This window comes from Molossus molossus, unplaced genomic scaffold (genome assembly GCF_014108415.1).
Source record: "Molossus molossus isolate mMolMol1 unplaced genomic scaffold, mMolMol1.p scaffold_m16_p_21, whole genome shotgun sequence".
Lineage (NCBI taxonomy): Eukaryota > Metazoa > Chordata > Mammalia > Chiroptera > Molossidae > Molossus > Molossus molossus.
The window spans coordinates 42,648,269-42,665,984 of record NW_023425357.1 but is presented as its reverse complement, the minus strand read 5'-3'; the positions used below and the strand labels follow the sequence as shown (position 1 = coordinate 42,665,984).

General features: G+C 39.5%; 1 protein-coding gene across 4 annotated transcripts in view; it reads right to left on the bottom strand.

Annotated features, from left to right (window-relative positions):
* The window catches only part of PSME3IP1 (proteasome activator subunit 3 interacting protein 1), a 34,044-nt gene that overhangs the window by 2,059 nt on the left and 14,269 nt on the right, over positions 1 to 17,716 (bottom strand). For all 4 annotated transcript variants that reach the window (XM_036275191.1, XM_036275192.1, XM_036275193.1 and 1 more), the window contains 2 exons: positions 15,730 to 15,863; positions 8,857 to 8,921 (listed from right to left, as the gene is read on the bottom strand). In XM_036275191.1, coding sequence (XP_036131084.1) covers positions 8,857 to 8,921; positions 15,730 to 15,863 — 199 coding nt within the window. The remainder of the gene's footprint in view (positions 1 to 8,856; positions 8,922 to 15,729; positions 15,864 to 17,716) is intronic.

Here is a 17,716-nt window from a genome sequence, read left to right as displayed (position 1 = left end):
GCAACCAGTTGATGTGTCTCTCTCACATGGATGTTTCTCTCTCTCTCCCTCCCACTCTATCTGAAGAAAAATGGAAAAATATCTTCGGGTGAGGATTAAAAAAGAAGATATAAAGCAACCAACCAACAACTGAATAGAAAAATGGACAGAAGACATGAACAGTTACAGAAAAAAAACAAACAAATGGTTTTTAAACATAGGAGAATAAACAATATAGAAGGAAGGGAGGGAGGGAGGGAGGGAGGAAGAATAGGCATCTTTCTATGTTGTGGGGAGGAAGGGGGGCAATTCAGAAATGTCCTTCAAACTTAAATAATGTTTATGAGACCATGCACTGCAGCACTGCTGACAGCAGCAAAAGACTGCACTGCAGACAACTGAAATGTCCGTCAGTATGGGACCACTTAAGTAATGGACTACTGCTCAGCCACTGAGAAGAGTAAAGCATCTCTGTGTTCTGGTATCAAATGGTCTACAAGATATTGTGCTAAATGAAAAGGTGAGGGTGTGTATAAATTATAATTTGTGGGAGGGACACATGCCCAGGTATATGCATAGAATGTCTGAAAAAAATACATTAAAAACTACAGAGGTTGCTCTGGGGAGAGAAATTCAGTGGCTGGGGAAAAGAGTAGACAACTTTCTACTCCACATTTTGTCCCTTTAGAATTTTCTATTATGTGCATATACTACCTATTCAGAAAAAAAAATTTTAAAGGCAAATACAAAAATCCAAAGAGTATCCCGGGCCACTTAAATTAGGAAGGAATAGTCCCACATGTAAACCACAGGGCATCCCTCTATTACAGCCAGGAAGGCTGTGGAACCTGAACAGTCTTAGAGACGACAGGGATTGCTGGTCTACAGTCTCCTCTAACTATAAGTCTCTAGAGGACAAGGGCTCTTTCTTCACCATGCCAACCCTTGGGCATACAGCATAGGGCCTGGCAGAGTGGGCCAATGTTCACAATGTGTGAGAACACAGGAAAATGTGTCAGCAGTTGATAGAGTTTTACTGCAAATGGCTAAAATTGTGTGTGTGTGTGTGTGAAAATTTGGGACTCAACATCAAACTGTATGCTATTCACTACTTGAACATTCACTGTATTATTAAGTCACATATACAATGGCACTTTCAGTATTGTCAGAAAAATTTTGTTAAAAAAAGTATGAGTTAGCTACTTAGAAAAATAATTTATGTGAAGCTGTTCAGTGAGATGTGACATTTTATTAAGTATTTCAAGAGTAACATTCTTAGACAGAAAAGAAGGATCAAGTTCAGAGTACCTGTAGAGGACTACAGCTGGCCTAAGGGAAGGATGGAAGTCAGCCACAGAAGGGCAACCAAAAATCTAGACCTCTGTGGCGTCAGCAGAGTTTAAGCCAAAAGGCCAAATCTCCCAATTATCTAGGAGGCTTCAAGAAAGAAAAGAGACTGCGACTCTGACAAATTCCATTCCAAAAGCAGTTAACTCTCCAAAGAGAACAAAACAGTACCCTCTGATCTCACCATTTGGTGAAGTTTCCTGCCAAACTTCTGCATTTGCAGGACCACACTGTCACCCCAAATTAACACTGAACATTACTAATAGATAATGTTCTTGGGATTCAGACAGCTGGGTGACTCGAGGGTAGATGGGGTCTATTTATGCATTCACTGGCTGTGCTCAGAGCTTATATCCAGAGCCTCCAGTGGGGAAAGCCTGAATCTCCACTGGGATCACAGAGCTATTTTCTGGGGGACAAAGGGGACTAATCCTTCTACTGCTGAGGACAAGACTCTGAATACAGCAGATATTATTCCTGTGTGGCCTTAGCTCCTAGCAAAAGAGACTATTTCTTGCCCAGCTTCTGCTGTAAGAATGTAAAAAGAGACTTCCGGTCAAGATGGCGGCATAGGTAACCGAGGTATCATGTTCTCCCACAACCACATCAAAGTTACAACTAAACCACAGAACAACCATCATTCAAAGCCACCTGAAATCAAGCTGAATGGAAGTCCTACAGCTACAAAATTAAAGAAGCCTCATCGAGACTGGTAGGAGGAGTGGAGGCGCAACAGGCTGGTCTCACACCCACATGTGGCGGATAAAAATCAGGAGGACACCTCGGCTGGGAAGGTCCTCCCTGAGGACTGAGGGGTCCCTGTCTTACACCAGGTGCCCCGCTCAGGGTTCCAGTGCCAGGAAGAGAAGTCCCCATAACTTCTGGCTGGAAAAACCAGCGGGAACTGAGGCTCAGGAAGACCGAGACGGCTGGAGCCCCAGGCGGCTCCTTAAAGGGTCCCGCGCATGGACTTACTCAGACTTGCTCCCTCTAAGCTCAGAGGGGAAGCAGCTTGGGGGCACCAGAGACATACAGGGAAGAACCGAGCTGTTTGGCATTGGAGCGAGGGCTGGAGAGGGGGCTTTCTCCGGGACAAACTTGCTGTCAGAGGCCTTTGTTCCTGATGAGCCCTTCCCTGGGGCGGCAGACAGCAGCCACACCTGGGACTCCAGCAACCTGGCTCACACTGGTTGCCCCACCCTGGTGATTCCCTGAGGCCCTGCCTCACCCAACTTTCAGGCCCACCCAAGCTGTTGCCAGTTGCTTAACCATAGGATTGGCCTGTCTTGGACCCTGCTTCAGGTTTTCCTAAATTCTTTCAAACAAGCAGCATCTGGTCTCAGCTAGCCCCATACCTCTCATTAAGTAATACATAGAAACAAACAGGGAGGCAGCTAAAATGAGGAGACAAAGAAACAGATCCCAAATGAAAGAACAGAACAAAAGTCCAGGAAAAGAGCTAAGCAAAATGGAGATAAGCAACCTAACAGATGCTGAGTTCAAAACACTGCTTATAAGGATGCTCAGTGAACTTAGTGAGAACCTCAGAGAACTTAGCGAGGACCTCAAGAGCATAAAAAAGGACCAGTCAGAAATGAAGGATGCACAGTCAGATATGAAAGAGGCACTAACTGAAATAAAGAATAATTTACACAGATTCAATGGTAGAGTAGGTAAAGCCAAGAGACAAACCATCGATTTGGACTAAGGAAGCAAAAAACACCCAATCAAAACAGCAAAAAGAAAAAAGAATCCAAATAAATGAGGATAGTGTAAGGAGCCTTTGGGACAACTTCAAGTGTGCCAACATTCGCATCTTGGATGTGCCAGAAGGAGAAGAGAAAGAACAAGATATGAAAACCTGTTTGAAACAATAATGGCAGAAAACTTCCCTAACTTGGTGAAGAAAACAGACATACAAGTCCAGGAAGCACAGAGAGTCCCAAACAAGATGAACCCCAAGAGGCCCACACCAAGACACATCATCATCAAAATGCAAAAGGTTCAAGACAAAGAGAAAATCTTAAAAGCAGCAAGAGAAAAGCAGTTAGTTACCTACAAAAGAGTTCCCATAAGACTGTCAGCTGATTTCTCAAAAGAAACTTTGCAGGCCAGAAGGGAGTGGCAAGAAATATTCAGAATGATAAAAAGCAAGAACCTACAACCAAGATTACTCTATCCTGCAAAGCTGTCATTTAGAATCGATGGCCATATAGTTTTCCCAGACAAGAAAAAGCTAAAGGAGTTCATCACCAACAAACCATTATTATATGAAATGATGAAGGGTCTTTTTGAAGAAAAAGATAAAAAATAGAAACAAACAAAATGGCAATGAATACATATCTATCGACAATTGAATCTACAAACAAAATGAACAAGCAGAACAGAAACATTCTCATAGATACAGAGAACATTTTATTGGCTGCCAGATGGGAGGGGGATTGGGGGAATGGGTGAAAAAGGTGAAGGGATTAAGAAGAACAAACTGGTTGTTAGACTGATGAACCTCAAAGAGAAGGGAGGTGGGGGGCGGGGGGAATAAGCCAAAGAACTTACATGCATATATGCATAACAAATGGACACAGACAACAGTGAGGGGAAAGGCAGAAGGGGGCAGGAATGGGGAGGAGGGGGTCAATGGGGGAAAAATGAGGAACATCTGTAATACATTCAACAATAAAGTTAAAAAAAAAAAAAAAGAGAGAGAATGTAAAAAGAAGGAGGAAGAAAGGATTTAAAAGGCCAAAAATGATGGCTCTGAAACATGTGTCTGCCTCAGTGTAAAGACCCCACATGTTTTCCTTTCCACTGATTGATGCAAATACTTCCTACCAGGGAATAAGCACTAGATACAGAGCTAGTAATTAACTAGTTGAAACATGTTTAAGATTTCTATGAAGTACTATATACATGTGTGTTTACAAACACAAAGTATACACTTATTCTATTTAAGTAGCCACAGGTTAGCAAGTTTCCAGTGAAATGGAGCTCCTACATTGCCGATGGGAATGTGAACTGGGATAACTTCTTTGCAGGGCAATTTGGCAATACTTACCTAAATTACAAATGTATATCCTTCCTAAACCAATAATTCTAGGTATTTAACTTGATACATATTTTTAAATATTAAAAATGATGCATGTATAGGATTATTTAATACAACATCATAACAGGAAGAATTGAAACAATCTCAATGTTCATCAGTAAAAAAATGGGATAAACATACTATGGTACAACCATATAATGAAATACTACAACAGCCTTAAAAAGGAATGAAGAAGCTCTCTATGTATAGATATACAATAGTTTCCCAAGGTACAATAAGTGAGTAAGCAATGAACAGAAGAGTATGCTAGTTAAAATAATGATAGGAGGCACAAAAACACAATATATGAAGTATTCTTGCCAAAACACCAACTTGACTTGCTCAAGTTCTAGATCTAATTACCATTTACAGGAAACACAGGGTGTAAAGGAATATTATGGAGATGCAATCAGCAAAATCGAGAGTGTGGGAAACTTCAAAGGACAAGGACATAGCTTCTTCCTTTTTTTAAAAGAAATATATTTGTATTGATTTTTTTAGAGAGAGAGGAAGGGACAGGCAGATACAAACATCGATGTAAGAAAGAAACATCGAATGGCTGCCTCCTGCATGGCACCTATTGGGGATCGAGCCTGCAACCCAGGCATGTGCCCTGACTGGGAATCAAATCAGGACCTCTCAGTCCATGAGACAATGCTCAATCCACTGAGCCACACTGGCCGGGTAAGGACATAGTTTCTTTCTTTCATTTTTTTTTTTTTTTTTTATCCTAACCTGAGGACATTTTTCCATTTTTTGTTCAGATAGAGTGGGAAGGAGAGAGGAAGAGAGAGAGAGAGAAACATTGACGTGAAAGGGACACATCGAGTGGCTGCCACCCGCACGATCAACCAGGGCCGGGGACAAACTGCAACCGAGTTACGGGCCCTTAGCGGGAACCGAACCTGGGTCTCTCTGGACCACAGGCCAACGCTCTAACCACTGAGCAAAACCGGCCAGGGCAGGACATAGTTTTTTAACAAATAAAATACAAACAAAACAAAAACTAAATTATAAAAGGAGGAAGACCTATAGGTTAAATGAGACGTAAAAGACATATTTGCTTCCGGTGGGGGGGGGAAGAAGAAATATCTGTAATAAAAATACATAAATAAGTAAATAAATAAATAAATAAATAAGAAAGACATATTTGCCTATTGTTAAGATGCCATAAGATAGCAACATTCCCAAATTTATCTATGGATCCAAGCAATCTCTTTATCCCCAGCTGCCTTTTTTGCAGAAATTGACAAGTTGATTCCAAAATTCATATGGAAATGCAAGGGACCTTGAAAAAGAACATAGTTGGAGGACTCACACTTCCCAATTTCAAAACTTACTACAAAGCTGTAGTGATCAAGTCTGTGGTACTGGCATAAAGATGGACATATATAAACCAATGGAAAAGAAAAGAGAGTCCAGATATAAGACCACATTTGGTAAACTAATTTTCAACAAAAATGCCCCACTACAGTTCAGTGGGGGAAAGAATAGTCTTTTCAACAAATGGTCCTGGACCAATCAGATGTCTGCACAGAATGAAGCTAGATCCCTACCTCATACCATATAAAATAATTAACTCAAAATGGATCAATGACCAAAATGTAAGAGCTAAAACTCTTAGAAGAAAACATAGAGATAAATCTTCATAGGTAACGGTTTCTTAAATATGACAACTAAAGTAAGAAACAAATAAAAAATAGATAAATTAAATCTCATCAAAATTTAAAACTCTTGTGCTCCTTGGACGCTATCAAGATATGTGAAGACACAACCCACAGAAAGAAAAAATATATTCATAAAGCATGTATCTGACAAGTGTCTAGTATCCAGAATATATAAAGAACTCTTAAAACTCAACAGACAACCCAATGTAAAAACAGACTTAAGATTTGAGTAAATATTCTCCAAAGAAGATATATAAACGGTCAATAAGTACATGATACCAACATCATTAGTCTTTAGGGAAATGCAAACTAACACCACAATGAAACATCACTTCAGACCCACAAGATGAATAGTATAATAAAAATTTAGTAACAAGTATTGATAAGGGTGTGAAGAAACTGAAACCCTCATATATTGCTGATACTGCTGGTAGAATATAAAAATGGTACAATTTGGAAAATAATTTGGCAGTTCCATAAAATGTTAAATATAGATTTACTCTATGACCCAGCAATTCCATTCTTTGGCATATACCCAAGAACACTAAAAACATGTTCATACAAAAATTTGTATCTGACTGTTTATAGCAACATGGTTTATAATAGCCAAAACTAGAAATAACCCAAGTCCATCAACTGATGAATGGACAAAATGTGGCATATCAATGGAATATTATTCAACTGTGAAAAGTACTAATACATGCTACAACACGGATGAACTTTGAAAACATGTTAAGTGAAAAGAAGCCAGACATAAAAGGCTATGTATTATATAATTTCATTTACGTGAAATGTTCAGAAAGAGCAAATCCATACAGACAGATAGCAGATTAGTGGTTTCCAGTGGCTGGGGAGAGGGAAGAATAGGGAGTAACTGCTAATGAGTATGGGGCTTCTTTTTGGGGTGATGAAAATGTTTTAGAATTAGACAATAATAATGATATACATTCTTATGAATATAAGAATATGGCATATCACCTGGCCGGCGTGGCTCAGTGGTTGAGCATCGTCAAGAGGTCGCCGGATCAATTCCTGGTCAGGGCACATGCCCAGGTTGTGGACCTGATCCCCAGTGGAGGGCATGCAGAAGGTGGCCATTCAATATTCTCTCTCATCGATGCTTCTCTCTCTCTCTCCCTCTCCCTTCTTCTCTCCCTAATATCAATAAAAAATTTTTTTTAAAAAAGAATATGGCATGTGAATTATATCACAATAATTTATTTTAAAAGCCATACAGCCAAATACAATGTCTGATCCTCACTTGGATCCTATTAAAAAAACTGTCAGGAAAAAAATTTTATGGGAAAATAAATACTAATTTGATATTTGATAATATTTAGGAATTATAATTATTTTAGGTGTGATAATGGGATTGCAATTATGTTATAACAAATGAACAAATGAAAAAAGAACCCTTACCTTTTAGGGATACATACAGAAAAATTATGGATGAAAGAATATGATGTCTGGGATTTGCCTCACAATACCACAGTTGAGGAGGTATAAAAAAGACTGGGTATGTGTTACAAATTGTATAAGTTATATAATGGGGTTCATTATACTATTATTTTAACATTTGAATATGTTTTAAGTTATCTATAATAAAACTTTAAAAAAAGAATATATTTATAATTGCTTGTGCATACATAGAATAGCTCTGGATGGATACATAAGAAATGTATGATGCTATTTCCCTCTGAGAAGGAAAACTGGATGGAAGAGAATATACGGATAGGGGGGACTCTGCACGGAAAGTCCTTTTTAAAAGTAGATTCTACAGCAAAAAGGAATCAGCAATAGCTGACCATTACTGGTGCTCAGTAGATACATATTTTAAAACATCCATTATTTTTTTATCCTCACCCAAGAACATTTTTCCCTTTATCTTCAGATAGAGCGGGAGGGATAAAGGGAGGGAGGAAGGGAGAGGGGAAGAGAGGGGGAGAGAGGGGGAGAGAGAGAGAGAGAGAGAGAGAGAGAAACAACGACGTGAGATAGACACATGGACTGTTGCCACCCACACAATCTCAACCAGGGCTGGGGACAAACTGCAACCGGGGTACATGCCCTTAGCAGGAAATGAACCCGGGTCTCTCTGGACCGTGTACCAACGCTGTAACCGTTGGGCCAAACAGGCCAGGGCTATTTTTTTGAGAGAAAAATAAATTAAGTCCTGTTTTATAGATGACCCACTGATTTAGCTTAGTCTCTCAATCCCACAGGGAGTCAAGGGTAGAACTGAAAACACTCTTGGATTTCCTATTCTTGATTCAGCACCCAGGACACACTCACCTTCACTTAAAACTGTGTCATTTAATACAGTGTCAGATTTGATCACATAAAAGCAACCACCAAAGAAAGTGTACTCCTGGAAACTGTATTAAAACTAGGCTCCATCCAATCAAACCATCAGCAGGAGCCAGGTATTCTACCTCTCACTGTTAGCAAGCCAGGTGAAATCAAGAAACTTGACATTTGGGGAAAACAGAAAAATCCTTTGTGAAAAGAGCTGATATGACCAGGGCTCTGGGTTTGTATTCATTCTTAGGGAGCACAATGGTCATTTATCAGCTCCACTGGTTTCTACCGTAGTACTTTGCAGGATAGCTGACATACTCTTGGGTATAAATCCTGCCTGGTATAAAACAGTTTGGCAAATTAAGTTTAGGTAGGCTTGCTTAGAGATAAATGCATTCATTCATAGGTGCAATGCATTCCAGCCCTTTACTGTGGTCATGTGTATTATGAGTAAAGAACAAAATGAAAGCTGCCACCCACCTTGATTCTTGTCATCCGGGTCAGGGTCCGATTTCAGTCTTTTTACACTGTTGCCACTCTCTGAGCTGTAACAAAAAACATGGTGATGTGAGCTAAGTCCAATCTTGAGGATCAAAGCTTTGGGAAATCAGGAGCTCTAATAACCATTTATATGGCTATGAGGCAGCCTCAAGGAACTGAAATAATCTGAAATTAAAAGTCTTCACTTCAGAGTCTCCTTCTGGTTATATTATTATTTATAAAAACAACTTAAACCCCTGACCAATTCATTATATCTACAACCATTACCTAAACTTCAGATCCGTCATTGTCCTTAGAACCACTGATGGATTTCAAGAAATGTCTGGATATGTTCATTCATAAATGACAAAAATTTAGTTAAGTTATTAAAGATTGAAGAAAACATCTTTAGTGACATGCTAGAGATTCTGAAAGTCATCCAAAGGCCTTCACTAAAAAAATACCTAAACAATGTACTTTAATGAGGAAGGAAATAATCCCAGGAGGGCCTTAATACCAGAAAAAAGAGATGGTGGAAAAAACAAACAAAAATCACAGGCAAATATTAATATAAGTCTAAGCAAATGTTGTCTGTATGTATATAAAAAAAACACACACAAAAAATCTAATTTGTGTGTTAAACATGACCATACTAAATTCCTAAGCAGTAGTATAGTAGCATGTAAGAAAAGAAAGAAGGTGATTGTAGCTAAAAGTCCTAAGGTCGATGTATTATTTTGCAGGGAAGTAAGATAGCTATTTACTTTATGTTTTTGCTAAATATGTCTGGTCAATTGCAAGGTTAGTCATCAAAAGAACAGAAACATACATAAATCCAGACAAGTAGAAAGAAAAAAAAACTGAATGTTTTATCTCATTTCTTTAAAAGCAAGAATATAAACCCTGGCCGGTTAGGCTCATCGGTTAAAGGGTTGTCCTGGGGTCCAGAGAGACCCGGGTTTGGTTCCTGCTAAGGGCACATACCTCAGTTGCAGTTTGTCCCAGGCCTTGGTTGGGTCATGCAAGAGGCAGCCACTCAACGTGTACCTTTTATGTCGATGTTCCCCCCCACCCCACTCTATCTGAACAAAAAATGGAAAAATGTCCTTGGGTGAGGATTAAAAAAAAAAGGCAAGAATACAATAAAAAATGCTTTAAAGACAAATAACATTAAGAGAGTAAAAACTATATCACTCTGGCCGGGTAGCTCAGTTGGTTAGAGCATTGTCTCAATATGCCAAAGTTGGGGGTTCATCTCCAGTCAGGGCACATACAAGAATCAGCCAATGGCCCTGGCCAGTTTGGCTCAGCGGTTGGAGCGTCGGTCTGCGGTACAGAGAGACCCGGGTTCGGTTCCCGCTAAGGGCACGTACCTTGGTTGCAGTTTGTCCCTGGCCCTGGTTGGTCGTGCGGGTGGCACCCACTCGATGTGTCCCTTCACGTCGATGTTTCTCTCTCTCTTTCTCTTCCTCTCTCTCCCTCCCGCTCTATCTGAACAAAAAATGGAAAAATGTCCTCGGGTGAGGATAAAAAAAAAAAGAATCAGCCAATGAATGCATAAATAAGTGGAACACAAATTGATTATTTCTCTCCCTTCCTCTTTATTTTTTTTTTTTTTTTTTTGTTTTGTTTTTTTTTGTTTTTTTACCCTCACCCGAGGACATTTTTCCATTTTTTTGTTCAGGTAGAGTGGGAGGGAGAGAGAGGAACAGAGAGAGAGAAACATCGATGTGAAAGGGACACATCGAGTGGCTGCCACCCGCACGACCAACCAGGGCCGGGGACAAACTGCAACCGAGGTACATGCCCTTAGCGGGAACCGAACCCGGGTCTCTCCAGACCGCAGGCCAACGCTCTAACCGCTGAGCCAAACCAGCCAGGGCTCTCCCTTCCTCTTTAAAATACATAAGTAATTAAAAAAAAACTATATCAAAAATTCTCATAAGTTCAAACCTACCAGCAAAAAGAGATCAACAGACTAAATTTTAAATCAGCTACTTACAACATACACCTAAAAATTTAACAAAATAAAACAATTACAGATAGAACAACAATCAGAAAAAAAATACTAATAACACTTTAGCTAATACATTTGAAATGAGACAAAATGAATGAATTCCCAGAAAATATAACCAAATAAAAGTGACTCAAAAAGATATGGAAAGCCCTGGCCAGTTTGGCTCAGCAGTTAAGAGCATTGGCCTGCAGAGCAGAGTCCTGGGTTCGGTTCCCACTAAGGGCATGTATCTTGATTGCAGTTTGTCCCCGACCCCGGTTGGGGTCATGCGATGGCAATCAGTCTCTCTCTCTTTCCCCCTCCATCCTTCCTGCTCTATCTGAAGATAAATGCAAAAATGTTCTTGGGTAAGGATTTAAAAAAAAGATACGAATACTTAAATAGCCCTATAATCACAAATTTTAAAAAGAGGGACCAAAATGACTTTATATAGTTCCACTAAACTTTCACAAAGCAGAATACTACCATCTTATACAAACTCCTCCAGAGAAAATAAAAAGAAGAAACACTCCCTAAATCACTCTATGAAGCTAGTTTTAATCTTCATATCAAAATCAGATAAAATTGGCGGGGGGGGCACAGGCCAGTTTCATTTAAGAACAAAGATCAAACAAACGATATAAAATATGAGCAAAACAAGCCAGTGGAGTTAAGAAAAATTATATATCACTGCCAAGCTGGGTTTCTCACAGGAATGTAACATTAGGAAAAAATATGTAACTATTTTTTCACTGTGCCAAAGAAAAAAATTATTTGATCAATTCAAAAGCAGAAAAGAATAGATAAAATTTAACAGTTCATGGCTATAAAAGGACCTCTTATCAAACTAGGTAAATAACTTCCTTACTTGCCAAAGGATATCTGAAAAAAAGAAAAAACAATAAATACTAATCTTAATAGTGAAAAAGTTATAATCATTGTTTATAATTAGAGCTAAGCCCAGCAGGTGTGACTCAGTGGACTGAGATCCTCCCACAGACTGAGAGATCCCAGTTCAATGCCCGGTCAGGGCACATGCCCAGGTTGCAGGCTCAATCCCCAGTAGGGGGCGTGCAGAAGGCGGCCAATCGATGTTTCTCTCTCTCTCTCTCAAAAAAAACACACAATAAAAACATATTAAAATAAATAAATAAAAATAAAATTAGAGCTAAAACAAGAATATGCAGAATTGTTTCTATCTAACATTTTACTGAGGTAAGATAAAAAAAATAAATTAAGCCCAGCTGGTGTGGCTCACTTGGTTGAGTGCTGTCCCATGCACCAAGAGGTTGACGGTTCGAATCCTGATCAGGGCACATGCCCGGGTTTCAGGCTTGATCCCCAGTAGGGGCATGCAGGAGGCAGCAGGTCAAACATCTGTCTCTCTCCCCTTTTTGTAAAATCAATAAAAAACATTAAAAAAAAAAAAAAGGAATTAAAAGATATAAGGAAGAGGATAAAAACTGTCATTATTTATAGATGGTAACTCTCTACATAGAAATTTCAAAAGAATCCACTGGTAAATCATTAAAGTTAATAAGAGTTACTACAGAGTTATTATTATTATTTTTTATTTTTTTAAAGATTATTTTATGTTAACATTTAATTGGTTTATTTTTATTTATTTATTTATTTTTTGTACAGATAGAGTGGGAGGGAGAGAGAGGAAGAGAGAGAGAGGGAAACATCGATGTGGAAGGGACACATCGAGTGGCTGCCACCCGCACGACCAACCAGGGCCGGGGACAAACTGCAACCGAGGTACATGCCCTTAGCGGGAACCGAACCCGGGTCTCTCCAGACTGCAGGTGGACGCTCTAACCGCTGAGCCAAACCGGCCAGGGCACTACAGAGTTATTATTAAAGTTACTAAGCCCTGGCCAGTTTGGCTCAGCGGTTAGAGCGACGGCCTGCGGTCCGGAGAGACCCGGGTTCGGTTCCCGCTAAGGGCGCGTACTTCGGTTGCAAGTTTGTCCCCGGCCCTGGTTGGTCGTGCGGGTGGCAGCCACTCGATGTGTCTCTTCACGTCGATGTTTTTCTCTCTCTCTCTGTTCCTCTCTCCCTCCCACTCTATCTGTATAAAAAATGGAAAAATATCCTCGGGTGAGGATAAAAAAAAATAAAAAATAAAAAATAAAGTTACTAGGAGCTGGTGGCTGGATGTAAATATTCCATTGACTATATTTTTTATACACCAGCAACAAAAATATATATGAAATACTTAGGAATAAATTTAATAAAAAATATACACAACTTTTTTGAAAAATAACTATAAGACTTTATAGAATAAAATTAAAGGAAACCAATAAATGTAGATACGTGCCTTGGATAGGAAGACTTTTAAATCCATAAAGATCTGTTCTCTCCATAAATTCATCGTAATTTAATAACATTCCAATAAAAATCCCAACAGAGGTTTTTAAACAACTTAAACTAAATCTAAAATGTATATGGAAGAACAAAGTGGCCAATAATAGATATGACTTGTTCTACCAGATATCAAGATTTATTAAAGCCACAATAATTACACAATATGGTACTAGTCCAATAGATTCAAGGATAAGAAAATGGAAACTTGTTATAACACAGAAGTGACATTAAAGACCAGAAAAAAAAAAAGGCAGAAGCATGTAGTAAATGCTGCTAGAAATTATGCCTTTCATTTGAAGAGAAAAACTGAAATGGGATCCCTACCTCATACCCTTCACAAAAATCAATTCCAGATAGATTAAAGACTAACATGTGAAAGATGAAACTCTAAAACATTTAGAAGAAAAACTATCTTATAACCTCATGGTAGGAAGAATTTCTTGAACAAAATATAAAATGCTCTAAGCATAAAAGAAAATACTAATATATTTGACCACCTTCAAACGGTACAAACTTCCAGTTACAAAATAAATAAGGCTTGGGGATATAATATACAGTATGGTGACTACAGTTAATAATCCTGTATTATATGTCTGAAAGTTGCCAAGAGATTAGATCTTAGTTCTCATAACAAGAAAAAAAAATTATAACTATGTGTGGTGATGGATGTTAACTAGACTTAATTAGACTCCCAGACCTCATTCCAAACTTACTATACGAGAATTACTGCGAAGCCTAGAAGCCACATTAACAAACTTCCAAGTGATTCTAATAAACCCAGGCTGGATACAATTAGTAACTCCTGCCCCAGGAGACTAATTTATCAACTTGCTGCACAAAACAATAAATAATATAGTTTCAAAACCTAAAAAAGGGTCACTGAAAAAGCTAAGGACTATACGGGAGATAGTTATAATACCCATTCTGCTAGCAGCAAGACCCTCCTGAAGTAATCAATTGCCCACCTAGAGAGCCCTTTCTTGGCTTAGTCCAGTAAAACTGACCCAGCTACAAATCCTGAAAGACACCGGGCCAACCATGAAAGCTTATGTGAAAACTTGAAAGGCATAATTCATGGCTTGGGTAACTGGCCCTTTTTAGGATGCTGATACTCCTCCCCTCTGCTGCTATACCATGATGACATTTTTACATGTAAACAATGTTCCTAGGAACATCTTCAGTAGATGAATGGTGTGCCAAACCACAAGACTGCATCAATACATTCCCTTCAAAACGCATGGCTAGTTGACAATACACCATATTGATTTTCCTAATAGACTGCAATTACAAATTTTACATCAATTTGCCCATGGTATGGTAGTCAAATGGAAATGACCAGATTTAGCCCTGGCCAGTTTGGCTCAGCGGTAGAGCGTCAGGCCACGGATCAATGAGTCGAGGGTTCGTCCCCAGCCCTTTCACGTGGATGTTTCTCTCTCTCTCTCTCTCTCTCCCTCCCATTCTATCTGAAGAAAAACAGAAAAATATCCTCAGGTGAGCATTAAAGAAAAAAAAGAAATGACTAGATTTAATCACTTTGGTGCCATTTCTAGATTTGGAAAGGGAGGCGCACTCATAACAAAAAACTTACCAAATCTCTAGGCAGTGCTGCCACTCCACATCAATCCAGCAGACCCTGTCACAGGGCCATGTTGTTACAGGCCACAGTGCCTTTGCTACTAGCAGCCTCCACCTCCTGCCTACCTGTCAAAGCCCTAATCCTCCTCACTAATCAACATCTTTTTTTAATCCCCACCCGAGGACACTTTTCCACTGATTTTCAGATAGAGTGGGAGGGAGGGAGAGAAACATCGATGTGAGAGAGACACACCAATTGGTTGCCTCCTGCAAGACCCCAACCAGGGCTGGGGATCGACCCACAACTGAGGTACGTGCCCTTGACCTGAATTGAACCCGTGACCCTTTGGTCTGAAGGCCAACACTCTAAACACTGAGCAAAACTAGCCAGGGCAACATCTCCTTTCTAATGCCTTCCCTAACTTCCCCAACAGGACCACACATGCCCTCCAGGCAGCGTTATGTGTTTCCTTCTCCCTGCTCTTATTATTCCCTATACAAATCCTTTCATAGAACTTGCTACTTCATTTTGCCTACAAACATAAATGCTCAAACACTGAACTCCATCTTTCCTATTATTTTGTGACCTTGGATAAAGTTTCTCAACCTCTCAAATTCTTGGTCTCCTCATCTGATAACAGTAATTGGTACTTCATAGACTTGTTGAGAGGAATAAATGAGATAATGCACAGAAAGCACTTAACAATGCCTGGCACACAGCAGGTGCCCAATGAAGAGCAGCCATTATTATGTTGAATGAACAGTCAGTGACCAGCGTCAAAGACTAGACGAAACCAAATTTGAAAGGGGAGAGTGAGGTGGGGCTAGCAAGGGAACTTCACTGAGACTTCCACTTAGCTCTGGCTTATAAGCTGCCTGTCAGAATACACGGTCAGAGGGAGATTTAAGTTGTGCAAGTGCTCGCTGACCTCTTATGCTTCACAGCTCCTGCTAACAGTTTTGCCTGGGAGAACTTGTTCTTGGTTTCTATGGGTTTCACAGCCACTTTCTTCTCCACTTCCTTCTTGTTTTCTGGAGATATTCCAACCTTGCTGAGATTACTGTGAGTTATAGGTTAAGGGTGAAACTAAGCAAAAGGAAGAGCCGTGGCAGAACAATAATAAATCAAGAGAAGGAACACAAATATAATCCACTAGCAGTCTGGCTCTGCCATGTAATGTTTAGCCTATTAATAAGAAAAAAAGCCCTCTCCTCTTCCTCTTTATTCTGCCATTCAAATCCAGCTGATTTAAAGAGAGATGAAGGTGAATGCAGAGGAAGATGGCAAATCAAGCACAAAATAATACAGACAAGCAAACTTTTCCCTCTTATTCTCTATGAAAATCTGAGTACAATCAGAAAACTGCTGGGAAAACAAAGATCTTAAAGAATATAAATGTAACAGAATAAAATATGGCTTCTCTGAAAACCCTTGCTTTTTTTCCCCCTTAAGGGTAAAATCAAATTTTGCAGAATGTCCTATGACTATTAATGGCATTCAATCTAAGACATGACCAAGGCTAACTCCTACTCTGCTGGTGCAAGGCATCATCAAAATCATTTAGTGTTCATTAAAAAACAGAGTCGTCATGCCCATCACCATCACCACCCCCACTCCCATCACAAGCCTACTGAATGCAGACATGGAGAGGCCCAGGAACCAGTTTTAAACAGTCTCTTAAAGTGATTTTAATGAGAAGCCTCTGTGCATATACAACACAACACAAGAATCAAAATGTTGATTTTGAGCCCTGCCTGGTTTGGCTCAGTGGTTGGAGCGTCGGTCTGTGGACCAAGGGGTTTGAGGGTTTGATCCCCAGCCCAGGTTGGGGTCATGAGGGAAGCAACCAGTTGATGTGTCTATCTCAAGTCGATGTTTATCTCTTTCTCTCTCCCCACCCCCTCCTTCCACTCTGTGGGAAAAAAACCTTCTACTCTGTTGGAAAATATCCTCAGGTGAGGATTAACAAACAAAAAAAGAATTTGAAGCATAACCAGTTCATTTGTAACATCACTTTTCTCATGCTTGATGTCAATCTCTGGCTTTTGAGGTCTGTCACTTTCTTTTGTTCTCTCCACCAACCTTCTCTCTACCTTCCCTTTCATTCCCTCTCACAACCTGTTATGCAATAGATGAGTATTCTAACTGGGTGCAATTCCTTACTTAAGATGCGGTAGTGCCCTATTGGAACAATAGTGACATCTAGTGCCCAAGGAATCTGAGAAGCATGTATTATCAACCCCAAGAAGTGGGGATGAAGGTATATGGTGTACACTATTTATTTATGTATCTTTAAACAATGGAGAACGCTGGGTACCAGAAGTAAGAAAAGTCTAATTCTGATCACTCTTCAAGCACTATCTCTGTTCTTATGAACACCAGTTACCGCAAATATTTGCAATATTCAATGGGGAGTATGCATGATGTTCATCAGTACTACTCTGAGTTTCATCAGTTTAATGTTTTTACGATCATCATGGAAATAGATAGGATGTTAAACTCTCAATGTTCATTTTTCAAAAGAATTAAGTAGGTGTGGCTCAGTGGATTGAGCATCATCCCATGGACTGAGAGGTCCAGGTTCAATTCCCGGTCAGGGCACATGCCAGGATTTCAGGTTCAATCCCCAGTAGGGGTTGTGCAGAAGGCAACTGATTGATGTATCTCTCTCCCTTCCTCTCTCTCTAAAAAAATCAATAAAAATATATTAAAAAGAAAAAAAGAATTCTTTCTGGTACAGAATGCCAAAAATCATGAGCATGCTGTGATTTTTACTTGCAACTCCATCATTAAGGGATAGAAACCCAAAGAAAATTCTTAATATTAAACACTGAAAAATAAAACAAATTGGAATTAAAACAAAGTACATGTGTATTTATAATATCAGGACACAGACAAAAAACACTTAACTTTTT